At 66.6% G+C, this 22,600-nt stretch overlaps 2 protein-coding genes across 4 annotated transcripts; one reads left to right on the forward strand and one right to left on the reverse strand.

Moving 5' to 3' along the window:
• The first annotated feature begins 1,366 nt into the window (after positions 1-1,366).
• PDK2 (pyruvate dehydrogenase kinase 2) lies at positions 1,367-13,409 on the forward strand. The gene is made up of 11 exons (XM_054176669.1): positions 1,367-1,511; positions 3,141-3,282; positions 5,854-5,925; positions 6,872-7,056; positions 8,164-8,253; positions 9,866-9,943; positions 10,060-10,136; positions 11,183-11,281; positions 11,401-11,508; positions 12,137-12,250; positions 13,254-13,409. Exons 1-11 carry the CDS (start codon positions 1,394-1,396, stop codon positions 13,392-13,394), a joined length of 1,224 nt encoding a protein of 407 aa, XP_054032644.1. The 5' UTR covers positions 1,367-1,393; the 3' UTR covers positions 13,395-13,409.
• Positions 13,410-15,024: 1,615 nt separating this feature from the next.
• SAMD14 (sterile alpha motif domain containing 14) lies at positions 15,025-22,118 on the reverse strand. 3 transcript variants are annotated; one of them, XM_054176670.1, is made up of 9 exons: positions 22,066-22,118; positions 20,738-20,895; positions 20,200-20,299; positions 20,002-20,089; positions 19,069-19,143; positions 18,830-18,989; positions 17,407-17,520; positions 17,147-17,302; positions 15,025-15,212 (listed from the first exon to the last, which is right to left on the reverse strand). In XM_054176670.1, exons 1-9 carry the CDS (start codon positions 22,103-22,105, stop codon positions 15,057-15,059), a joined length of 1,047 nt encoding a protein of 348 aa, XP_054032645.1. In that variant the 5' UTR covers positions 22,106-22,118; the 3' UTR covers positions 15,025-15,056. The 3 variants fall into 3 exon arrangements, with proteins under 3 accessions (XP_054032645.1, XP_054032646.1, XP_054032648.1); XM_054176671.1 differs by having other exon boundaries at positions 20,738-20,874; positions 22,066-22,117; XM_054176673.1 differs by having other exon boundaries at positions 15,055-15,212; positions 17,147-17,316; positions 22,066-22,112.
• Between the last annotated feature and the right edge of the window lie 482 nt (positions 22,119-22,600).

A 22,600-nucleotide genomic window follows, 5' to 3' on the forward strand; every position in this document is an offset into this window, starting at 1 on the left:
GGGGGCAGGGGGGGCAGAAAGGTGGGGGTGGAGTAGCCCAGGACTGCAGGAGTAGGGGGAGGAGGTCAAGATCTCAGGTGGGCTGGGGTCCAGTTGGAGAGGGCTGTTGAGGGGTAATAGCCCAGGGGAGTGGGGAAGGGGCAACACCCCCCATGGGCAGGGGTGTGGGGAGTGCAGTACCCCAGGGGAGCAGGGACTTGGGGGCTAATAATAACTTGGGGGGCAGGCAGGGGGGAGAAAGGGTTAAAGGAGATGGAAGAGCTGGGGGGGCGTGGCTGGGGGTGAGGAGGTGGAGTTAGAATCGAGGGGTGGGGCTAGAGGTAAGTGGGCGTGTCTAGGAGGGGGGCCTGGTTACAAGCGAGGGGTGTGGTTGGAGGGGGCGTGGCTAGTGGTGGGGGCGTGGCTAAGTGCCAGAGGGGTTTTCTCTGCTGCGGGAGCTGCTGGGGTCGCGCAGCCTGGAGAAGAGAAGGCTCCGGGCAGACCTTGGAGCAACCTGCCGGCATCTGCAGGGGGCTAGAGGAAGGCTGCAGAGGGACTGTTCCCAAAGGCCTGCAGTGACAGGACCAGGGACAAGGGCTTGAAATCAGAGAAGAGCAGATTTAGATCGGATGTTAGGAACAAGCTCTGCACCAGGAGAGTGCTGGAACACCGCAACAGGTTACCCAGGGGGTTAGTTGAGGCCACGTCCCCTCAAAGTCAGGCTCGGCAAGGCTCTGAGCACCCTGATCCAGTGGAGGATAGGATAGGATAGGATAGGATAGGATAGGATAGGATAGGATTAACCAGGTTGGAAAAGACCTCAGAGATCATCCAGTCCAACCTATCACCCAGCACCATCTAATCTGCTAAACCATGGCACCAAGCACCCCATCCAGGCTCTTCCTAAACCCCTCCAGAGATGGTGACTCCACCACCTCCCTGGGCAGCACATTCAAGTGGCCAATCTCGCTTTCTGTGAAGAACTTCTTCCTACCCTGCAGGATGTCCCTGCTGACTGCAGGGGGGTTGGACTGGATGAGCTTTGGAGGTCTCTTCCAACCCAAACCTTCCCCGTGAGCAAAAGCTGTGGCCGCGGTTAGGCGCTAGGGGGCGCTGGTGCACGCAGGGGGCGGGCACGCAGGGCCGAGGGCTGCCCCTCAACGCGGGGGGAAGGACGCCGCCAACGTGCGGGGCGTGGCCAGCGTGCGGCGGAGGGGGGCGTGGCCAGCCTCAAGGCGGGCGCTGATTGGCTGCGGGGCGGGCCGTGGGCGGGTTGTTTGCGCGCGGCGCGGCGGTGGGAGGGGCGCGCCGGGGCCGGGGCCCGGGGGCGAAAGGGGCTGGGACCGGCGCTGGGATTTGCGGGGAACCGGCAGCGGCTCGGGGCGGGGGGGGTGGGTCGGGTGGCGCGGTCGCCATGAGGTTGCTACGGTACCTGTGCAAGCGGGCGGCGCTGGCCGGCGTGCCCAACTACATCGAGCACTTCAGCAAGTTCTCGCCGTCGCCGCTCTCCATGAAGCAGTTCTTGGATTTCGGTAAATACCAGCGCTCCCCCTCCCCCCCTTTCCCTCCCCAACACCCACCCACTTCTACCGGGACAACCCCCCCCCATCCCCAATCCCGGGAAGAAAACATCTCCTCCCCGCGCCCCTTTTTCCTCCCCGGACAGCCCCGAGCCGGTGCGTATCCCCCTCCTCGGTAAATAGCCGCTACGGGGGGCGGTGCTCCGGGGAGGGACCTGTGTGTGCCCACCCCCCGGTAAACAAACACACCCCCATTCGTGCACGCCCCCACCCCTACCCCGGTAAATACACCCCCCCCAAACCTACCCCATCCCCCCCTCCACCGTGCACACCCCTTCGGTAAATAAATCCCCGGGCGGAGGGAGCTCCGGTGGCCTCCCTAAATATCCCCCCCCCCACCTCCCCCCAACCTACTCGGGTTATTATTTGGGGGGAGGGGGAGGTTACACCTCCCAAGTACTCCCCGGTAAATATCTCCCCCCGCCGGTAAGTACCGGTCCCTGTGTAAACAGGCTGGAAATCCGGGCTCCTGATATGCACCTGCCGGGGTGGGGGCTCCAGTCTCCCCCCTGCTGCCCCCCTCCGCATAATCGCTGTTCTCCCACCCCCCATATCCACTGCTCCTCTCTGCTCCCCCGTCCCCCATAATCGCTGCTCCCCTCTGCTCCCCCAACCCCCATAGTCACTGCTCCCCCCCCCCCAGGTAGGTGTTCCCCTCATGGGCAAGTAATGACCTGGGTAAATATCCCCCCCACCCCCTGAAGGAGCTGGATGAATATTGCACAGCCCCCCCCCCCCCCCCATTCTCTGGGGTACCCCCCTGCCCCCCACCAGATAAATCCCACCCCCTGCAGGGGACCACCCCCATTAGATATTCTCTGTACCCCCCCCCCTGTAATGGTGTTCATGTGCTGTCTCACCCCTGCCTAGCTCCCTCCCCAACACCCCCCCCAAGATGGGTGACAGATCTTCCCCTCCAAGCCCACCCCCAGGTAAATGCCCCAGGGAGGTGGAGATGCCCCCACCCATTGCTGGCCCCCCCTCCTGGGCCCCTCCTGTGGCCGTGTGTCCCCCGTGGGGGGGTGGTGTTAATGTCAGTGCTATATTTACCTACATCAACCCAGGCCAAGGCTGGTGGCTGCATTCTGGGGGGGGGGGGGGTCCCCAGCACCTCCCTGGTTCTACCCCATCCCAGCAGCTCCAGGACCCCCCCATCAAGTCCTTCTCAACTCCATCTTGGCTGGGGACATCCTGGCCTTGGGGATATCCCGGTCTTGGGCCCCCCCTGGTCTTGGGGACCCCCCAGCAGCACCACTCTGAGGGTCCCAGTTTGGGTGGTGATGGCCCAAGTCCTTCACTCCTCCCAGTTGCCCTCAAGGGCCTTCCAGCCCTGGTTTGAGCTGTGCTGGGGGCTGAGCTGTGTGCCCCCCACCCCCCTCACCCCGACCCACCTCCGGTGTCCCCCTCCAGCCAAGCACAGGCGACCTGCACCTATCTCCTCGGCTCCAGTCCTCTCCCAGTCTCCTCCAGTCCCCCCCAGCAGAGGAGCAGGAGGGAAGCCAGTCCCGGGGGTGTCACTCAGGGGGGGCTCAGCCCTCATTTTACCTTTCCCCCCCCCCAACCCCCCCCCCTTCCCCCCAGGCTCCAGCAATGCCTGCGAGAAGACCTCCTTCGCCTTCCTGCGGCAGGAGCTGCCCGTCCGCCTCTCCAACATCATGAAGGAGATCAACCTGCTGCCAGACCGCGTCCTGCGCACCCCCTCCGTGCAGCTGGTGCAGAGCTGGTGAGGCTGGGGGGCTCCTGGGGGGGTCCCAGCTGCTGGAGGCCCAGCCTGGGCACCAGGCAGCCCCGCGCCGCCCCGGCCGTGGAGCTGCCACCGCTGTCACCCGTGGGGCTGCTGCTGCTGCTGTCCCCTGCCCCCCAGCTGCTGCTGCTGCTGCTGTCCCCCCCCCCAGCTGCTGCTGCTGCTGTCCCCCCCCCCCCAGCTGCTGCTGCTGCTGTCCCCTGCCCCCCAGCTGCTGCTGCTGTCCCCCCCCCCAGCTGCTGCTGCTGCTGTCCCCTGCCCCCCAGCTGCTGCTGCTGCTGTCCCCTGCCCCCCAGCTGCTGCTGCTGCTGTCCCCCCCGCCAGCTGCTGCTGCTGCTGTCCCCCCCCCCAGCTGCTGCTGCTGCTGTCCCCTGCCCCCCAGCTGCTGCTGCTGCTGTCCCCTGCCCCCCAGCTGCTGCTGCTGCTGTCCCCTGCCCCCCAGCTGCTGCTGCTGCTGTCCCCCCCCCCAGCTGCTGCTGCTGCTGTCCCCTGCCCCCCAGCTGCTGCTGCTGCTGTCCCCTGCCCCCCAGCTGCTGCTGCTGCTGTCCCCCCCCCCAGCTGCTGCTGCTGCTGTCCCCTGCCCCCCAGCTGCTGCTGCTGCTGCTGCTGCTGCTGTCCAACCCCCCAGCTGCTGCTGCTGCTGTCCCCCCCCCCAGCTGCTGCTGCTGCTGTCCCCCCCCCCAGCTGCTGCTGCTGCTGTCCCCCCCCCCAGCTGCGGCTGCTGCTGTCCCCCCCCCCAGCTGCTGCTGCTGCTGTCCCCCCCCAACTGCTGCTGCTGCTGTTCCCCCCCCAGCTGCTGCTGCTGCTGCTGTCCCCCCCCCAGCTGCTGCTGCTGCTGCTGTCCCCCCCCCAGCTGCTGCTGCTGCTGCTGTCCCCCCCCCAGCTGCTGCTGCTGCTGCTGTCCCCCCCCAACTGCTGCTGCTGCTGTTCCCCCCCCCGCTGCTGCTGCTGCTGCTGTTCCCCCCCCAGCTGCTGCTGCTGCTGCTGTCCCCCCCCCAGCTGCTGCTGCTGCTGCTGTCCCCCCCCCCCAGCTGCTGCTGCTGCTGCTGTCCCCCCCCCCAGCTGCTGCTGTCCCCCCCCAGCTGCTGCTGTCCCCTGCCCCCCAGCTGCTGCTGCTGCTGTCCCCCCCCCCCAGCTGCTGCTGCCCAGGCTTAGAACCAGAGAACTGTCAGGGTTGGAAGGGACCTCAAGGCTCAGCCAGTCCTAACCCCCCTGCCATGGGCAGGGACACCTCACACCACAGCAGGTTGCTCACAGCCACCTCCAGCCTGGCTGCAAACACCTCCAGGCAGGAGGCTTCCACCACCTCCCTGGGCAGCCTGTGCCAGGCTCTCACCACCCTCGTCCTCACATCCAATCTGAATCTCCCCACTTCCAGTTTTGCTCCATCCCCCCCAGTCCTATCCCTTCCTGACACCCTACAAAGTCCCTCCCCAGCTTTCTTGGAGCCCCCTTCAGGTACTGGAAGGCCACAATTAGGTCTCCTCTGAGCCTTCTCTCCTCCAGACCCAACAGCTTCCACCCTTGTAGCTCATGGAGGTCCTGCCCTTAGCACTTGGTGTGGGTTCTGCTGCCACCGGGGGTCCTCTTGCCACCATGTTGCTCATGGTGGGTTCCACTGTGGTAGCTCACCAGGGTCCCACCACTGGCACAGGTCCTGCTGCCACCATGCACCCTGCTGCCCAGGGTCCCACTGCCTCAGGTCCTCCTGCTGTCACCCAGGAGGGCCCCACCACCCTTACCTGCCTGGGTGCCACCACGTGTCCCACTGCTGCCACCTGCACAGCTCCCATTGCCACCAGGGCTCCTGCCACCCCCTGCTGCCCAGCAGGGTCCTGATGCCCCTGCAGGTCCCAGCACCCCTGCAGCTCCTCTTGCTGCCCCCAGCTGTCCTCCCCAGCAGGGCTGGGCTGAGGCAGGGAGCGGTGGCTGGCAGGGTGGCAGCCAGCCGCTGTGGTGCCAAGGCCCTGGGTGAGAAGGGCTGCAGAGCCTTTGGGGACACCCCCATGTGAGCAGGGTGTCCCCAGCCATCGAGAGGGTCACCAGTGCCCCTTCAGTGCCCTGCCCCCTGAAAAGGCTGAGCAGGATGGCAGGGGGAGGGGCTGTGTCCCCGCTGGGAGGGGGGGTCTGGGTGTCCCTTTAAGTGCCCTGTCCCTGTGCCAGCTCTGGCAGTGTGAACCTTCTCCCAGTGCCACCACGTGACAAGTTGTTTGTGCAGTGTCCCCAGCCCCTGCCAGCAGCAGCAGGCAGCAGGATCCGGCTCTGCCACCCCCCCCCCAGCCCCTGCGTGGGGGCACCCCGGCTCCTGCGACCCTCCTGCCCCCCACCCCAGCCCCTGCCATGTCCCCAAGCGTCCCCAAGGGCCACTGTGCCAGCAGCAGGGAGGGACAAGCTTGCCAAGCACAGGGTGGGTTTATGAGGCAGCAGCTTTTTGGGGTGGGGAGGGTCCTGGTTGATGAGGTGCTGAGCTCCTCTCCCTGGTGTGGGGTGCCCAGGATGTCCTCTCTCCTTGAGGGGCAGCAGGCTGGGGGTAACCTGCTCCTTCCCCAGGTATGTTCAGAGCCTGCTGGACATCATGGAGTTCCTGGACAAGGACCCTGAGGACCAGGCTACCCTGGGACAGTAAGTGAGGGGGGGTAAGAGCGTGCTGGTGACACCCCTTGTGCCTGCTGCCAGGCTGTCCCCCTGCTGAGAGCTGGCACAGCTCACCACAGCTCACCTGAGCTTCCTGCTGCCACCAGGCTGCTCCAGCTGCAGCTGGCAGATACCCAGCCTGGGTCCCAGGGCTCAGCCTGGGGCCGGGGCTCAGCCTGGTTTTGGGGCTGTGCCTGGGTTCAGGGCTCAGCCTGGATTTGGGGCTGTGCCTAGTTTGTGGCTCAGCCTAGGTTTAGGGCTCAGCCTGGTTCCGGGGCTCAGGCTGGCTTTGGGGCTCCGCCTGGTTCCGATGCTCAGCCTGAGTCCGGGGCTCCGCCTGGGTTCGAGGCTCAGCCTGGTTCCGATGCTTGGTCTGGGTTCGATGCTCCGCCTGGTCCCGGGGCTCCGCCTGGGTCCAGGGCTCAGCCTGGTCCCGAGGCTCAGCCTGGTCCCGGGGCTCCGCCTAGTCCCGAGGCTCATCCTGGGTTCGATGCTCATCCTGGTCCCGGGGCTCAGCCTGGGTTCGATGCTCCGCCTGGTCCCGGGGCTCCGCTTGGGTCCCGGGGCTCTGCCTGGGTCCAGGGCTCAGCCTGGTCCCGAGGCTCAGCCTGGATTCGATGCTCATCCTGGTCCCGGGGCTCATCCTGGGTTCGATGCTCAGCCTGGTCCCGAGGCTCAGCCTGGATTCGATGCTCATCCTGGTCCCGGGGCTCCGCCTGGGTTCGATGCTCATCCTGGTCCCGGGGCTCCGCCTGGGTCCAGGGCTCCGCCTGGTCCCGGGGCTCCGCCTGGGTTCGATGCTTATCCTGGTTCCGGGGCTCAGCCTGGGTCCCGGGGCTCTGCCTGGGTCCAGGGCTCCGCCTGGTCCCGGGGCTCCGCCTGGGTTCGATGCTCAGCCTGGTTCCGGGGCTCAGCCTGGCCGTGCCGTGCCCAGGTTCACCAATGCCCTGGTGACCATCCGGAACCGGCACAACGACGTGGTGCCCACCATGGCCCAGGGGGTGATCGAGTACCGGGAGGCCTACGGGGACGACCCTGTCTCCAACCAGAACATTCAGTACTTCCTGGACCGCTTCTACCTGAGCCGCATCTCCATCCGCATGCTCATCAACCAGCACAGTGAGCACCTGCCCCCCGGGGGTCCCCACCTGCCCCCGGGGTCCCCACCTGCCCCCCGGGGGTCCCCAGCTGCCACAGCACTCCCCAGTAACTGCCCTGGCACCCCCCTGCCCCAAGCGTCCTGAGCAGCCCAGCCCTGCCCCGAGGGTTCTGCCCCCAGCTGTCTCCCCCAGCCACAGAGATCCTGCCCCTAGTGTACCCCCAAAGCCCCCCCAGATCCTGCCCCAGGTGTCTCCATCAGCCCTGAGCATCCCAGCCCTGCCCCAAGGGTTCTCCTGCCCCCGGTTGTCTGCCCCAGCCCCAAGGATTCTGTCCCTAAGCTGCCCCCCAAGACCCCCAGGTGTCTCTATCAGCTCTGAGCAGCCCAGCCCTGCCCCAAGGATTCTCCTGCCCCCCAAATGTCACCCCCAACCATGGACATCCTGCCCCCAGTGCCCCCCCACCTCCCAGCCCCAAGGATCCTGGCCCTAAGATGCCCCCCAAGACCCCCAGATCTTGCCCCAGGTGTCCTCTTCAGCCCTGAGCATCCTACCCCTGCCCCAAGGGTTCTCCTGCCCTCATATACCTCCCCCAGCCACAGAGATCCTGCCCCTGGTGTACCCCCAAAGCCCCCCCAGATCCTGTCCCAGGTGTCTCCATCAGCCCTGAGCATCCCAGCCCTGCCCCAAGGATTCTCCTGCTCCGAGTGTCTTGCCCCCAGCCCCAGAGATCCTGCCCCAGATGTCCGCTCCCAACCCCACACATCCTGTCCCGAGTGTCCCCCTGCCCCCCAAACCCCCCAGGGACCATGTCCCAAACACCCCACCCCTCATCCCATGGTGTCCTCATGCCCCACATGTCCCCCCCCCCAGCCCTAGGAACACTTCCCCTGCCCCACATGTCATCCCCCCCAGCCCCAGGGACCATGTCCCCCCCCGCCCCCCAGCCCCACAAGTCCCTTTTCCCCTCACCCCCAGGCAGTAGCATTAAGCCCAACCTCGGGCTCAGCCCAGGCAGCAAGGGTTGGGGTGGGGGGTGGGGGGGTGAGTGTGGGGGTGTCCCTGGAGCTGGGGTGGGGGGGGGTCCCCAGTGCTCACTCTGTGTGTGTGTCCCCCCCCTGCCCCCCAGCCCTGCTCTTCGACGGCAGCACCAACCCCGCGCACCCCAAGCACATCGGCAGCATCGACCCCCACTGCGGCGTGGCCGACGTGGTGAGAGGTCTGTGGGGGTCCTTACCCCCCCTCTCCCGGTGGGGGGGACACAAAGCAAGGCCTGGGGGGGGCTGCAGGTCCCCTCCTGATCTTCTCCCCAGCCCTGGGCTGAGCCTGGGGGCGGGGGGGGGGGGGGGGGGGGAGCCTCGGCCGAGGCGTCCCGCGGCAGCTCGCGCTTTGGGGGTTCCTCTAGAAGGGTAGGGGAGGGTGGGGTGGGGTGGGATGGGATGGGATGGGATGGGATGGGATGGGATAGACCAGACCAGGTTGGAAGAGACCTTCAAGATCATGGTGTCCAACCCATCAACCAATCCAACACCACCCAACCAACTAACCCATGGCACCCAGCACCCCAGCAAGTCACCTCCTGAACACCTCCAGGGATGGGGACTCCACCACCTCCCTGGGCAGCACATCCCAATGGGCAGTCACTCTCTGTATAGAACTTCTTCCTAACCTCCAGCCTAAACCTCCCCTGGCACAGCTTGAGACCGTGGCCTCTTGTTCTGGTGCTGGGTGCCTGGCAGAAGAGCCCAACCCCCACCTGGCTACAACCTCCCTGCAGGGAGTTGCAGAGAGCAAGAAGGTCTCCCCTGAGCCTCTTCTTCTGCAGGCTAAGCAACCCCAGCTCCCTCAGCCTCTCCTCCCAGGGCTGTGCCCCAGACCCCTCCCCAGCTTTGTTGCCCTTCTCTGGACACCTTCCAGCAGCTCAACCTCTTTCCTGAGCTGAGGAGCCCAGAGCTGGACACAGGAGTCCAGGTGTGGCCTGAGCAGTGCTGAGCACAGGGCAGGATGAGCTCCCTGCTCCTGCTGGCCACACTTCCTGATGCAGGCCAGGATGCCCTTGGCCTTCTTGGCTGCCTGGGCACACTGCAGGCTCATGTTCAGCCTACTATCACCCAGCACCCCCAGGTCCCTCTCTGCCTGGCTGCTCTCAGCCACTCTGCCCCCAGCCTGCAGCACTGCCTGGGGTTGCTGTGGCCAATGTGCAGCCCCTGGCACTTGGATGTGTTCAATCTCCTGCCCCTGGGCTCTGCCCATCTCCAGCCTGCCCAGGTCCCTCTGCAGAGCCTCTCTTCCCTCCAGCAGCTCAACTCCTGCCCCCAGCTTGCTGTCAGCTGCAAACTTGCTGCTGATGGTCTCAATGCCCTCATCCAGATCACCAATGAAGATGTTAAAGAGGCTGGGGCCCAGCGCTGAGCCCTGGGGCACACCACTGCTGCCTGGCTGCCAGCTGGCTGTGGCACCATTCACCACCGCTCTCTGGGCTCAGCCTCCAGCCAGTTCCTAACCCAGCTCAGAGAGCTGCTGTCCAAGCCAGGGGCTGACAGCTTGGCCAGGAGCTTGCTGTGGGGGATGGTGGCAAAGGCCTTGCTGAGGTCCAGGCAGACTCCATCCCCAGCCTGCCCCACAGCCACCAGGCAGTCCCCTGGGCATAGCAGGAGCTCAGGTTGGTCAGGCAGGACCTGCCCCTCCTAAACCCATGCTGGCTGGGCCTCCTTCCCACCCCCCCCACCTCCAAGACTTGTTGGATCAGTAGGAGGGGAAGGGGGGGGCTGTGTCCCCCCTCCAAAAATGCTCCTCCCAGCTGTGGGGCTTTCTGCTTTCCCCCCTGCCAGATGCCTACAACATGGCCAAGCTCCTCTGTGACAACTACTACATGGCCTCCCCTGACCTGCAGATCCAGGAGGTGAATGGTGAGGCTGGCTTCGAGGTGGGGGGGTGGGGAGGAGAGGTCCTTGAGGGCTTGAGGTGGCTCCTTTGGGGCTGGGGAGGATGCTGATGGCCTCCTCTCCCCTCCCCACCCCTCCAGCCAGCAACCCCCAGCAGCCCATCAGCATCGTCTATGTCCCCTCCCATCTCTACCACATGCTCTTTGAGCTCTTCAAGGTGAGCCCAGCCCCGTCCGGGGGGGAGGGGAGAAAAGAGGGGGGAGGGCAGGAGGTTGGGGGGGCAGGAAGGAGGTGAGGGGGGGCAGCAGGAAGGAGGGGGGGAAGTCGGGAAGGAGCTTGGGGGGCAGCGGGAAGGAGGGTGGGGGGCAGCAGGAAGGGGGGGGGTCAGCAGGAAGTGGGGGGCAGCAGGAAGGGGGGTGGGGGGTCAGGAAGGGGGGTGGGGGGTCAGGAAGGAGGGTGGGGGGCAGCAGAAAGGGGGGGGGGCAGGAAGCAGGGTGGGGGGGCAGGAAGGAGGGTGGGGGCAGCAGGAGGGAGGTGGGGGTCAGGAAGGAGGGTGGGGGGTCAGGAAGGAGGGTGGGGGTCAGGAAGGAGGGTGGGGGTCAGGAAGCAGGTTGGGGGGGTCAGGAAGGAGGGTGGGGGGTCAGGAAGCAGGGTGGGGGTCAGGAAGGAGGGTGGGGGTCAGGAAGCAGGTTGGGGGGGTCAGGAAGGAGGGTGGGGGGTCAGGAAGCAGGGTGGGGGTCAGGAAGGAGGGTGGGGGTCAGGAAGCAGGTTGGGGGGTCAGGAAGGAGGGTGGGGGGTCAGGAAGGAGGGTGGGGGGTCAGGAAGGAGGGTGGGGGTCAGGAAGCAGGTGGGGGGTCAGGAAGCAGGGTGGGGGTCAGGAAGGAGGGTGGGGGGTCAGGAAGCAGGTTGGGGGGTCAGGAAGCAGGATGGGGGTCAGGAAGCAGGTTGGGGGTCAGGAAGCAGGGTGGGGGTCAGGAAGCAGGGTGGGGGTCAGGAAGGAGGGTGGGGGGTCAGGAAGCAGGGTGGGGGGGTCAGGAAGCAGGGTGGGGGTCAGGAAGCAGGGTGGGGGTCAGGAAGGAGGGTGGGGGGCAGGAAGCAGGTTGGGGGGGTCAGGAAGCAGGGTGGGGGTCAGGAAGCAGGGTGGGGGTCAGGAAGCAGGTTGGGGGGTCAGGAAGGAGGGGGGGGTCAGGAAGCAGGTTGGGGGGTCAGGAAGGAGGGTGGGGGGCAGCAGGAGGGAGGTGCCCACCCCCTGCCTGCCCTCAGAACGCCATGAGGGCCACCGTGGAGAGCCACGAGAGCAGCCCCCGGCTGCCACCCATCCAGGTGCTGGTGGCCCTGGGCCAGGAGGACCTCACCATCAAGGTAGGAGGCCACCAGCCTGGGGGGGGGGGAGGGGAGGGGATGACCCCCAGCTCAGCCTGGGGGGGGGTCCCTGAGGCCAGGGGTGGGCCCAGGTCGTCACCCCCCCGGGTCCCTTGCAGATGAGCGACCGGGGCATGGGGGTGCCCCTGAGGAAGATTGAGAGGCTCTTCAGCTACCTCTACTCCACTGCCCCCACCCCCCCCCTGGGCTCGGGGGGGGCACCCCTGGTAGGTGCCACGGGGGCAGGGACCCCCCCTCCACGTGGCCTTGGGGGAGCTGGGAGAGAGGGCACAGAGCTGAGGGCCGGGAGGGGGCCTGGGGAGGGCGAAGGGTGGCAGGGAGAGCTCTGGCCTGGGCTGGGGAGGGGGCAGCTAGGGGGCTCTGGGGAGTGCCTGGGGGTGGCATGGGGACGTTTTGGGGTGCTTGGGGGTGGCAGGGAGAGGCTTGGCCTTGGCATGGGGACTTCTGGGGGCATTTGGAGGTGGCTCAGGATCATTCTGGGAGTGCCTGGGGGTGGCATGGGGACGTTTTGGGGTGCTTGGGGGTGGCATGGGGACCTTTGAGAGTGCTTGGTGGTGGCATGGGGGCACTTGGGGGTGGCATGGGGACCTTTGAGAGTGCTTGGGGGTGGCATGGGCACACTTGGGGGTGGCATGGGGACGTTTTGGGGTGCTTGGGGGTGGCATGGGCACACTTGGGGCTGCCTGGGGAGGTGATGACCAATGGTGGTGACTGGAAGGTGGCACTCAGAGACATGCTGCTTTTTGGGGTGGCACTGTAGAGAACCTTAGGGGGTGTGGGGGGGTCCGTTTGGGGGTGCCAAGCCCCTCAGCCCCCCCCTCTGCCCCCTGCCAGGCTGGGTTTGGCTATGGCTTGCCCATCTCCCGCCTCTATGCCAAGTACTTCCAGGGGGACCTGCAGCTCTTCTCCATGGAAGGCTTTGGCACTGATGCTGTCATCTACCTGAAGGTGATTGGTGTCCCACCCCCCCCGACCCCACACCAGCCCAGGGAGGGTTCCCCAGCCTTGAGGAGGGGCTCAGGACCCTCCTTCCTGGCCTGCAGCAGGAAGAGTGTGGCCAGCAGGAGCAGGGAGCTCATCCTGCCCTGTGCTCAGCACTGCTGAGGCCACACCTGGAGTCCTGTGTCCAGTTCTGGGCTCCTCAGCTTAGGAAAGAGGTTGAGCTGCTGGAAGGTGTCCAGAGAAGGGCAACACAGCTGGGGAGGGGTCTGGGGCACAGCCCTGGGAGGAGAGGCTGAGGGAGCTGGGGTTGCTGAGCCTGCAGAAGAGGAGGCTCAGGGGAGACCTTCTTGCTCTCTGCAACTCCCTGCAGGGAGGCTGTGGCCAGGTGGGGGTTGGTCTCTTCTGCCAGGCACCCAGCACCAGAACAAGAGGCCACAGTCTCAAGCTGTGCCAGGGGAGGTTTAGGCTGGAGGTGAGGAAGGAATTCTTCCCAGCAAGAGGGATTGGCCATTGGGAAGTGGTGGAGTCCCCATCCCTGGAGGGGTTTAGGAAGAGCCTGGATGAGGCCCTGGGTGCCATGGCTGAGCTGATCAGATGGTGCTGGGGGAGAGGTTGGGCTGGATGAGCTCTGAGGTCTTTTCCAACCTGGTTAATTCTCCTCTTCCCTTCCCTCTTCCCTTCCCTCTTCCCTTCCCTCTTCCCTTCCCTCTTCCCTTCCCTCTTCCCTTCCCTCTTCCCTTCCCTCTTCCCTTCCCTCTTCCCTTCCCTCTTCCCTTCCCTCTTCCCTTCCCTCTTCCCTTCCCTCTTCCCTTCCCTCTTCCCTTCCCTCTTCCCTTCCCTCTTCCCTTCCCTCTTCCCTTCCCTCTTCCCTTCCCTCTTCCCACCCCCTCCCTCCTCCCTTCCCCTCCCTCGTCCCTTCCCCTCCCTCGTCCCTTCCCCTCCCTCTTCCCTTCCCCTCCCTCTTCCCTTCCCCTCCCTCTTCCCTTCCCCTCCCTCCTGTCCCCCCCAGGCCCTGTCCACCGACTCAGTGGAGAGGCTGCCAGTCTACAACAAGTCAGCCTGGAGGCACTACCAGCCGAGCCAGGAGGCTGGGGACTGGTCTGTGCCCAGCACCGAGCCCAAGAACACCTCCACCTACCGAGTCCCCTAAGCCCCCCGCCCCCCCCCACCCCCGGGGGGCTTGCTGCCCCCCTCCCACCTGAAGAGTAACCCCCTGGGCCCCCCCTGCTCACCCTGGGGTGGGGGCATGGCTGCAGCCCACTGCTGCCTCCCCCCTGGGGGCTCACTGGGAAGGGTGTGGAGTCCCCAGTGGGTTTAGGGGGGGGGTCCCAGTGGGGTCAGGGTTGGGGGAGGGTGTCCCAGGACCCCCCTCTTTCCCCTCCCTCCCCAGCCTTGGTGGCACTTTGGTACATAGCTGTTGGAGGGGGCAGAGCCTCTGTGGTGACCCCAGCCTCAGCACCCCCTCCCCAGGGGCAGCAAGGGACTGATCCTTCCCCACTATGACCAGAAGCACTTTCCAGTCCTGACAGGGTTGGGGGAGGGGGCAAGGGGGGGGGACACACAGACACTGAGCTTGAGCCCACTCCATCCCCTCCCAGCTCCCTGTACCCCCCCTGGGATTGCACTACTGAGCTGTTCTCACCTGCTTGTGCTGCCCCCCAAGCCCCCTCCCTCTGGAGTGGGTGCCCCCCCCCCCCCCCAGCCTGCTCTGGAACCTTCCCCAAACCCTCCCCCTCCCCCCCCCCCACTGCCAGTAAATTGGATGTTGACTGAGCTCCTCCTGGGGTGTTTTGGGGGTCCTGGGAACCTCTTTGCATATCCCCCCCCCAAAAGTGGGTCCCCCTGCCCCCACCCTGGGGCCACTCAGCTGCTGTCACCCCCCCCCCCCCCGGGCAATAGTGCCAGGGTGGCACTTGGGGACACAGGTCTTGGGCAGGAGCCATCCCCTGCCCCCTCCCCAGCTCCTGTTGCCCCCCCCCAGCCTGGCACTGATGTCCCCTCCCCCCCACCCCCCATTTTATGCCCCCCAGCCCCATCCCAGTCAGGCTCAGCCTGGGGCTCACTGCTTTGCACTGGCCCTTGATACCCTTTTATTTCCTGGGGGGGTCTCCCAGGGCACTGATTGGGGGCTGGGGGGGGGGGAGAGGGGGGGGTCTGAATTCACTCCCCACACCCCAGCTTTGGGGGAGGTCTGTATCTGGGGGGGGGGGGGGGCAGGAGGTGAGGCCATGCACTGCCCTTGGCCAGTGCTGGGGGGGGGTAGGTGAGAGGGGTGCCTGTGAGCCCCCCCAGACCCTTTGGAGTGGGATGTGTGTGGAGGGGGGGTCTGAATTCACTCCCCACACCCCAGCTTTGGGGGGGATCTGTGTCTGGGGTGGGGGGGAGGAGGTGAGGCCATGCACTGCCCTTAGCCAGTGCTGGGGGGGGGGGGGGGGGGGAGAGGTGAGAGTGGTGCCTCTGAGCCCCCCCAGACCCTTTGGAGCGGGATGTGTGTGTGGGGGGGTGAGGGATGGGGAGGGGGCTGTGGGGGGGTCCGACGTGCCATTTGCATCCAGAAAAGAGCCCCCTGGCGGGGGGGGGAGGGGGCCCAGACTGTGCCCGTGGGGTGCAGGGGTGCAGGCAGGGAGGGGGTGACTGGAGGAGGGGCCGGGGGGGGGGCACCCATCGCTCTGTGCCCGTCTCAGCCTGGCACCGCCAGCCCTTGGCCGCGGGGGCCTGTCCCCTGCCCCGGCCAGCTGTCCCCTGGGCTGTCCCCGGGGGAGGCCTTGGGGGCTGGGGAGGGGGTGCGGGGGCGCTCCCAGCCCCCTCCCCTTCAGCTCCTTCGCTGCTCCTGGTCCTTCTTCTTCTGCTTCTCTCTCTGCCTCTCCGCCTTCTCCTGCGCCTTGCGCTCCTTCTCCACCGCCAGGCTCAGCTCCTTCAGCTTCCTCTTCAGCACAGCTCGGTCCTGGGAGCTGCCCACCCCCAGCGCCTGCGGCACAGCCGGGCACTGCCCACCCAGCCCTGCCCCCGGCACCCCCCTGGCACCGGCCCCTGGGGTCCCTGCAGCGCCCAGCCCTGCCCCCAGCCCTGCCCCCGGCACCGGCCCCTGGGGTCCCTGCAGCACCCAGCCCTGCCCCCCGGCACCCCCCTGGCACCGGCCCCTGGGGTCCCTGCAGCGCCCAGCCCTGCCCTCGGGACCGGCCCCTGGGGTCCCTGCAGCGCCCAGCCCTGCCCCCGGCACCCCCCTGGCACCGGCCCCTGGGGGTCCCTGCAGCGCCCAGCCCTGCCCCCGGCACCCCCCCGGGACCGGCCCCTGGGGTCCCTGCAGCGCCCAGCCCTGCCCCCGGCACCGGCCCCTGGGGTCCCTGCAGCGCCCAGCCCTGCCCCCGGCACCGGCCCCTGGGGTCCCTGCAGCGCCCAGCCCTGCCCCCGGCACCCCCCCGGGACCGGCCCCTGGGGTCCCTGCAGCGCCCAGCCCTGCCCCCGGCACCCCCCGGGACCGGCCCCTGGGGTCCCTGCACCGCCCAGCCCTGCCCCCGGCACCCCCCCGGCACCGGCCCCTGGGGTCCCTGCAGCGCCCAGCCCTGCCCCCGGCACCCCCCGGGACCGGCCCCTGGGGTCCCTGCAGCGCCCAGCCCTGCCCCCGGCACCCCCCCGGGACCGGCCCCTGGGGTCCCTGCAGCGCCCAGCCCTGCCCCCGGCACCCCCCCGGGACCGGCCCCTGGGGTCCCTGCAGCGCCCAGCCCTGCCCCCGGCACCCCCCCGGGACCGGCCCCTGGGGGTCCCTGCAGCGCCCAGCCCTGCCCCCGGCACCGGCCCCTGGGGTCCCTGCACCACCCAGCCCTGCCCCCCGGGACCAGCCCCTGGGGGTCCCTGCACCACCCAGCCCTCAGGGTACCACCCCCCTGGGGTACCTGCACAAGCCCCAGAGCTGTCCCATGGAGCACCCTGTTGGACTACTTAGAACCCTCCCTGACCTTTCACTCCCTGGAACACCTCCTTGGTGTACCTAGAACCTCTTGCCCTACACCCCAGCCCATTGGGGTACCTAGAACCTCTGCACCCCAGCAGAACTGAGTACCCTGGTGGAACCCTCCCAGAGCTGTCCCTTGGAGCACCCTGTTGGGATACCTGGAACCCTCCCAGAGCTGTCCCTTGGAGTACCCTGTTGGGATACCTGGAACCCTCCCAGAGCTCTCCCATTGACCACCCTGTTGGGATACCTGGAACCCTCCCAGAGCTGTCCCATGGAGCACCCTGTTGGGATACCTGGAACCCTCCCAGAGCTGTCCCATGGAGCACCCTGTAGGGATACCTGGAACCCTCCCAGAGCTGTCCCTTGGAGTACCCTGTTGGGATACCTGGAACCCTCCCAGAGCTGTCCCTTGGAGCACCCTGTTGGGATACCTGGAACCCTCCCAGAGCTGTCCCATGGAGCACCCTGTTGGGATACCTGGAACCCTCCCAGAGCTGTTCCTTGGAGCACCCTGTTGGGATACCTGGAACCCTCCCAGAGCTGTCCCATGGAGCACCCTGTAGGGATACCTGGAACCCTCCCAGAGCTGTCCCATGGAGCACCCTGTAGGGATACCTGGAACCCTCCCAGAGCTCTCCCATTGATCACCCTGTTGGGATACCTGGAACCCTCCCAGAGCTCTCCCATTGATCACCCTGTTGGGATACCTGGAACCCTCCCAGAGCTGTCCCATGGAGCACCCTGTTGGGATACCTGGAACCCTCCCAGAGCTCTCCCATTGATCACCCTGTTGGGATACCTGGAACCCTCCCAGACCTTCTACTACCTGGAACACCTCCTTGGTGTACCTAGAACCTCTCGCCCTACACCCCAGCCCCTTGGGGTACCTAGAACCCCTGCACCCCAGCACAATAGGGGGTTCCCCCCCCCGCCTCCAAGCCCTGTACCTTGAGCTTGGCTCCATCAAGGTGCAGGAGCCGTGGGCCATCGATGCTGTGGGCTGAGAACTCCTCCACATACTGCTCCAGGTTGAGGCTCTCCAGCCACTGCCCCACCTGCTGGCACGTCCAGCCCGCGGCCACCCCCGGGGGCTCGTCCAGGAACTGGGCACAGAGAGCTGCATGTGAACTGGGGGAGGGATCCCCCTGGGGGGAGGCCACCCCAACCTCCACCCCTTCCTTCCCCCCCCCCCCCCAGAAGCTCTCACCTCGTCTGAGGACTGGGAGAGGGTGTGGTAGGGGTAGGAGCACTTGGTGCTGGGGGGGCCAGGCAGCCGCGGGCTGGCGCTGGGCGGCGGAGAGTCCTCGCTCAGCGTCGAGTCCTGGGGCAGCAGGAGGGGGAAGGGGGGGGAGGGCAGGGCTGCTGCTGCCCCCCACCCCAGCACCCTCCCCATAGCCATCCTCCCTCTAGGGCTGCTCACCCCTGAAGCTGGCCTGGCCCTACAGAGCTCAGAGCCTTCCCCCTGAAGTTACCCAGCCCCGTGGGGCTCCCGTGGGATCACAGCCAGAGGATGGTCAGGGCTGGAAGGGAGCTCAAGGCTCAGCCAGCTCCAACCCCCCTGCCATGGGCAGGGACACCTCACACCACAGCAGGTTGCTCACAGCCACCTCCAGCCTGGCTGCAAACACCTCCAGGCAGGAGGCTTCCACCACCCCCCTGGGCAGCCTGTGCCAGGCTCTCACCAACCTCCTGGGGAACAACTCCTTCCTCACATCCAAGCTGAATCTCCCCACTTCTAATTTTGCTCCATTCCCCCCAGCCCTATCCCTCCCTGACACCCTCCAAAGTCCCTCCCCAGCTTTCCTGCAGCCCCCTGCAGATCCTGGAAGGCCACAATGAGATCTCCTGGGAGCCTTCTCCTCTCCAGCCTGCACAACCCCAACTCCCTCAGTCTGTGCTCACAGCAGAGCAGCTCCAGCCCTCTGCTCCTCCTCGTGGCCCTGCTCTGGACCTCCCCTAAAGCTCTCTTGACCCTGCAGAGCTTTGATCTCCTGCTCTATAACTATCTTGAACCCTGTGGGGGTTTGACCTCCTCCCCTATAGGTATCTTGACCCCAGTGGGCTCTGATCCCTCTCCCTGTAGTTACCCAACCCTATGGGGTCTTGAATCCCCCTCAGATCTATCTTGGATCCCTTCCCTGTAGCTCTCTTGACCCTGTGAGGCTTTGACTCCCTTCCCTGTAGCTCTCTTGACCCTCTGAAGATTTAACTCCCTCCTCTATAGCTCTCTTGACCCTCTGAGGCTTTGATACCTTCCCTTATAGTTCTCTTGACCCTCTGGAGCTCTGACTCCCTTCCCTATAGCTCTCTTGACCCTCTGGAGCTCTGACTCCCTTCCCTATAGCTCTCTTTGACCCTCTGGACCTTTAACTCCCTGCCCTATAGCTCTCTTGACCCTCTGGAGGTCTGACTCCCTTCCCTATAGCTCTCTTGACCCCCTGGACCTTTAACTCCCTGCCCTATAGCTCTGTGGATCTCTGTCCCCTGCCCCCAGAGGTGGCTTTGACCTCTTGCCTTACAGCACAAGAACCTAACCCCTAGGAGGGCCAAGGTCCTTCTTTCCTGTCCCTGTGGGGCTGCCACCCCCTCCCCTGTGCCCCCAGCCCCCCCCCCCCAGCCCAGGCACTGACCTGGGAGGCAGATTTGTTGGGGCTCAGCCCCTCGTGCCGGGGGGAGCCTGCAGGGGACGCAGAGCCAGGGGAGGCTGAGCCCCTTGCGCCGTCCGAGAACCAGGAGGAGAAGGGCAGGAAGGGTGACCCCGAGGGGCGGCCCGACCCCTCCACTGCCTCCCTGGGGACAAAGCCACATTAGGATCCCAGGGCTGGCCCCCGGTGCCCCCCTCCCCCCCGGAATTTGGGGGTGCCCTCACCTGCTGCCCATCGAGCGCCGGTTGCTGCCCTTCTCCTTGCGGCTCTTGCTGGAGGACGCCCGGCGCAGGGTCACCCTGGGCAGGAAGGAGATGGATGGGGGGGAGGGGCGGGGGGAAGGGGGGAACAGGGTGCCCTGATGACTGTGCGCCCCCCACCCCCCGGCCCCGAGCCCCAGCTCCATCCATCCTCAGAAACCACCCCCTCACGGGACCCTCCTCCCGCCCTGCATCCCACCTCCGGCTTTCCATCCCTCCAGGCACCTCTTCATCCTCCCTTGCACCTCTGAAGCCTTTAATCCTTCCCTCCATCCATCCATCCCTCTTCAGCGCTTCCTGCATCCCTCTAGCCTCCACCATTCCCCCTCAATCCTCCCCTCCATCCCTTCCCTCCCCCCCCCCCAATTCTCCCCTCCATCCCCCCTCAGTCCCCTTCCATTCATTCCTCTGGCCCCCATCCATTCCCTTTCTGTCCCACTCCATCCTCCTTCAACCCCTCTCTACCTTCTTTCTGCCCCCTCTTTCCCCCCTTTCTCCCTCTTCCCCCCCTTCTTCTCCCCTTCTTTCCCCTCCCTTCTTTCCCCCCCCTTTTTGGCCCTCTTTTTTTCCCCCCTTCTTTCCTCCCCTTCTTTCCCCGCCTCTCCATTCCCTTCTCCATCCTTTCCTGCATCCCTCTCCATCCCTCTCTCTCACTTCATTCCCTCTCTATCCCTTCTCCACCCACTCCTTCATCCCTCTCTCCATCCCATTCCATTCCCCCTCCCCCTGGGCCTCCCTATCCCTTCTCCACCCCTTTCTGCGTTCCCCTACTCCTTCTCCACCCCCCTCTAGCCCCTTTCTCTCTCTCCAGCCCTTCCTGCATCCTTCCATCCCTTCTCCACGTCCCCCCCAGCCTCACCTCCAGCCCTCCCCCACCACCCCCAGGCCAGGTCTCACCCCAAATCCAGGAACTTCCTCCTGGTTTTCTTGTCGAGCCCCACGGTGGGGCTGCCCGGCTCGGGGGGGCTCATGTCCCGGCTGTCATCTGCAGGGGGGTGGTGGTGATGGTGATGGTGATGGTGTCACCCACTGCCCCCCACATGGGTGTCAGGGGAGTGCCGGGGGGGGGTGTCCGGGGGCGGGGCTGGGTCTCACCTTCACTGTGCCGCTGGGGCCGGGCATCGCGGCGGGCGAAGCCGGGAGAGCTGTCCGAGCTGTGGCAGGATTTGGGCGAGGGGGTGCCCACCAGCCCCTCCTGGCATGAGGTGTTGGTGAGGGGCTAGGAGCAGCTGGGCAGGGATCCCCCAGTGCCCACCAGCCCGTCCTGGCATGAGGTGGTGGTGAGGGGCTGGGAGCAGCTGGGCAGGGATCCCCCAGAGCCCACCAGCCCCTCCTGGCATGAGGTAGTGGTGAGGGGCTGGGAGCAAAGGGCAGGGATCCCCCAGTGCCCACCAGCCCCTCCTGGCATGAGGTGGTGGTGAGGGGCTGGGAGCAGCTGGGCAGGGATCCCCCAGAGCCCACCATGCCCTCAAGGCAGCAGGGTGAGGATGCCGCGGGGGTCACCATCCCCCTCACCCCCAGGAGGGGCACACAGCATGGGGGCTGGGGAGGGGGTGTCGGTGCCTGTGGCAGCCGTGGTGTCCTCGTGGGGCTGTGTGCCCTGCCGGGGGCTCACCGTGGGCTCGGGGCTCACCGTGGGCTCGGGGCCCTCGTCCCCCTCGGTGGAGCTGGCGCTGTCTCGCAGGCGGGAGCGGGACGGCCGCTGCCGGCGGCCCTTGGCTAGCAGCCGGGCCCGAGCCTTCTGCAGGCTGCTGTCCAGCCGCGGGGTCTCTGGAACCACAGCGGTAAAATCTGGGGGTGAAAGAGAGACCGGGGCAGAGAGAGAGAGACAGACGGACAGGGGGCGGGGGGGGGGGCAGGTTGGGGGGGAGATGGGGAAGGGGGGGATGGATGGGTGGATGGATGGATGGAGGGAAGGATGGAGGGAGGGAGGGAGGGATGGATGGATGGATGGATGGATGGATGGATGGATGGATGGATGGATGGATGGATGGGTGGATGGATGGGTGGAAGGGTGGATGGAAGGATGGATGGGTGGATGGGTGGAAGGGTGGATGGATGAATGGGTGGGTGGAAGGATGGATGGATGGGTGGGTGGAAAGTTGGGTGGATGGAGGGATGGGTAAGGCCAGGTAAAGCAGATGGAGGGCCAGGGATGGAGGGCCAGGGGCCAGGGAGAAGGGGACAGGAGAGCATCGAAGGAAGCAGTGGGCAGACAGTCAGGAGGAGAAGGCCAGCCCGGTGGGGAGGGGACAGAAGGACAGCAGGACATGGGGACAGGGTAGGAGAGTTGGAGGAGCCCAGCAGAGAAGGGGGGAGTGGGAGAGGGAGAGGGCAGCAGTGGGACCGTGCGTGGAGGGGGACACCCCGGGAGGGTGGGACAGGGGACAGAGGGACAGAGAGAAGTGTTCAGAGGTGCCCCAGCACGGGGAGGGGAGCAGGGGCTGTCCCTGGGGGCCAGAGTGTGCCCTGTCACCCGCTGGGGGAGGACCAGGGCTGATGGCCCTGCCCTGCTGTGGCTTCCTGCACCCCAGCCCCAGCCTGAGGAGCAGCCCTGGGCTGTGTCCCCATGCCCACGGCCCCTGCTCTGTCCCCATGCCCACGGCCCCTGCTGTGTCCCCATGCCTGTGCCACCCCTCTGCCCCTCCTGTGTGTCCCTGTGTCCCCCACGTCCTCACGTCCCTGTGCCCCTGTCCCCCTCCCCCATGCATGTCCCCACTCCACCCTGTCCCCTGCACCCCACATGTCCCTCCCCGTGCCCACCCCTGTGTCCCCAACCACGATGTCCCCGAGCCCAGCCCTGGGCTGTGTGCTCCTCACCCCCGGCAGGCAGGAGGAGCAGGGGGGAGGAAAGGGGAGGGGGGGGTGTGACGTGGGGGGGGACCCACAGGGCCAGCACCCACGGGTGGTTTTGTCACCCCACGAGCCACCCCCCACCCTCCCCCAGGGGGTGAGACTCACCAAAAACCTCATCCACGTCCTGCAGTTTGGAGACCGACATGGTGGGAGAGGGCTGGGGACAGAGGGGACATGGGGGGGTGGGGACACGGGGGGGACACGGTCATTCAGCACCCAGTGCACCCAGCCCCTTGGCAAGAGCGACCCCCCCCCCCGTACCCTCCCAGCGATCCCAGTGTCCCCCGTGGGGCTCAGGGGCGTGAGGGGGAGCAGGATACAGCCCCCCCCCCCCAACCCCATCCCCGCGGGAGGGGAAATCGAGGGTGGGGGGTGGGGGTCAGAGCAGGCTGGGGGGGGGGGGGGGGAGCTGCTGGGGGAGGTCTTTGCAGAACAGAGGTTAACCTCTCCCCCCCCCCCCCCCCTCCTCTTCCCCGGTATTTGGGGGTCTCAGGGGCGGGGGGAGGGGTGGGGGGGCTGGTGAGGTAATGGGAGCTGCGGAGGGGGTCACAGGCGAGGCCAGCTGCCCCCCCCCCCCATCCCTACCCCCAAAGAGCGGCCCGGGGTGGGGGGCAGGGCAGGGAGGGTGGGCTGCGATGGG

The sequence above is a fragment of the Dryobates pubescens genome, chromosome 36, assembly GCF_014839835.1.
Source record: "Dryobates pubescens isolate bDryPub1 chromosome 36, bDryPub1.pri, whole genome shotgun sequence".
Lineage (NCBI taxonomy): Eukaryota > Metazoa > Chordata > Aves > Piciformes > Picidae > Dryobates > Dryobates pubescens.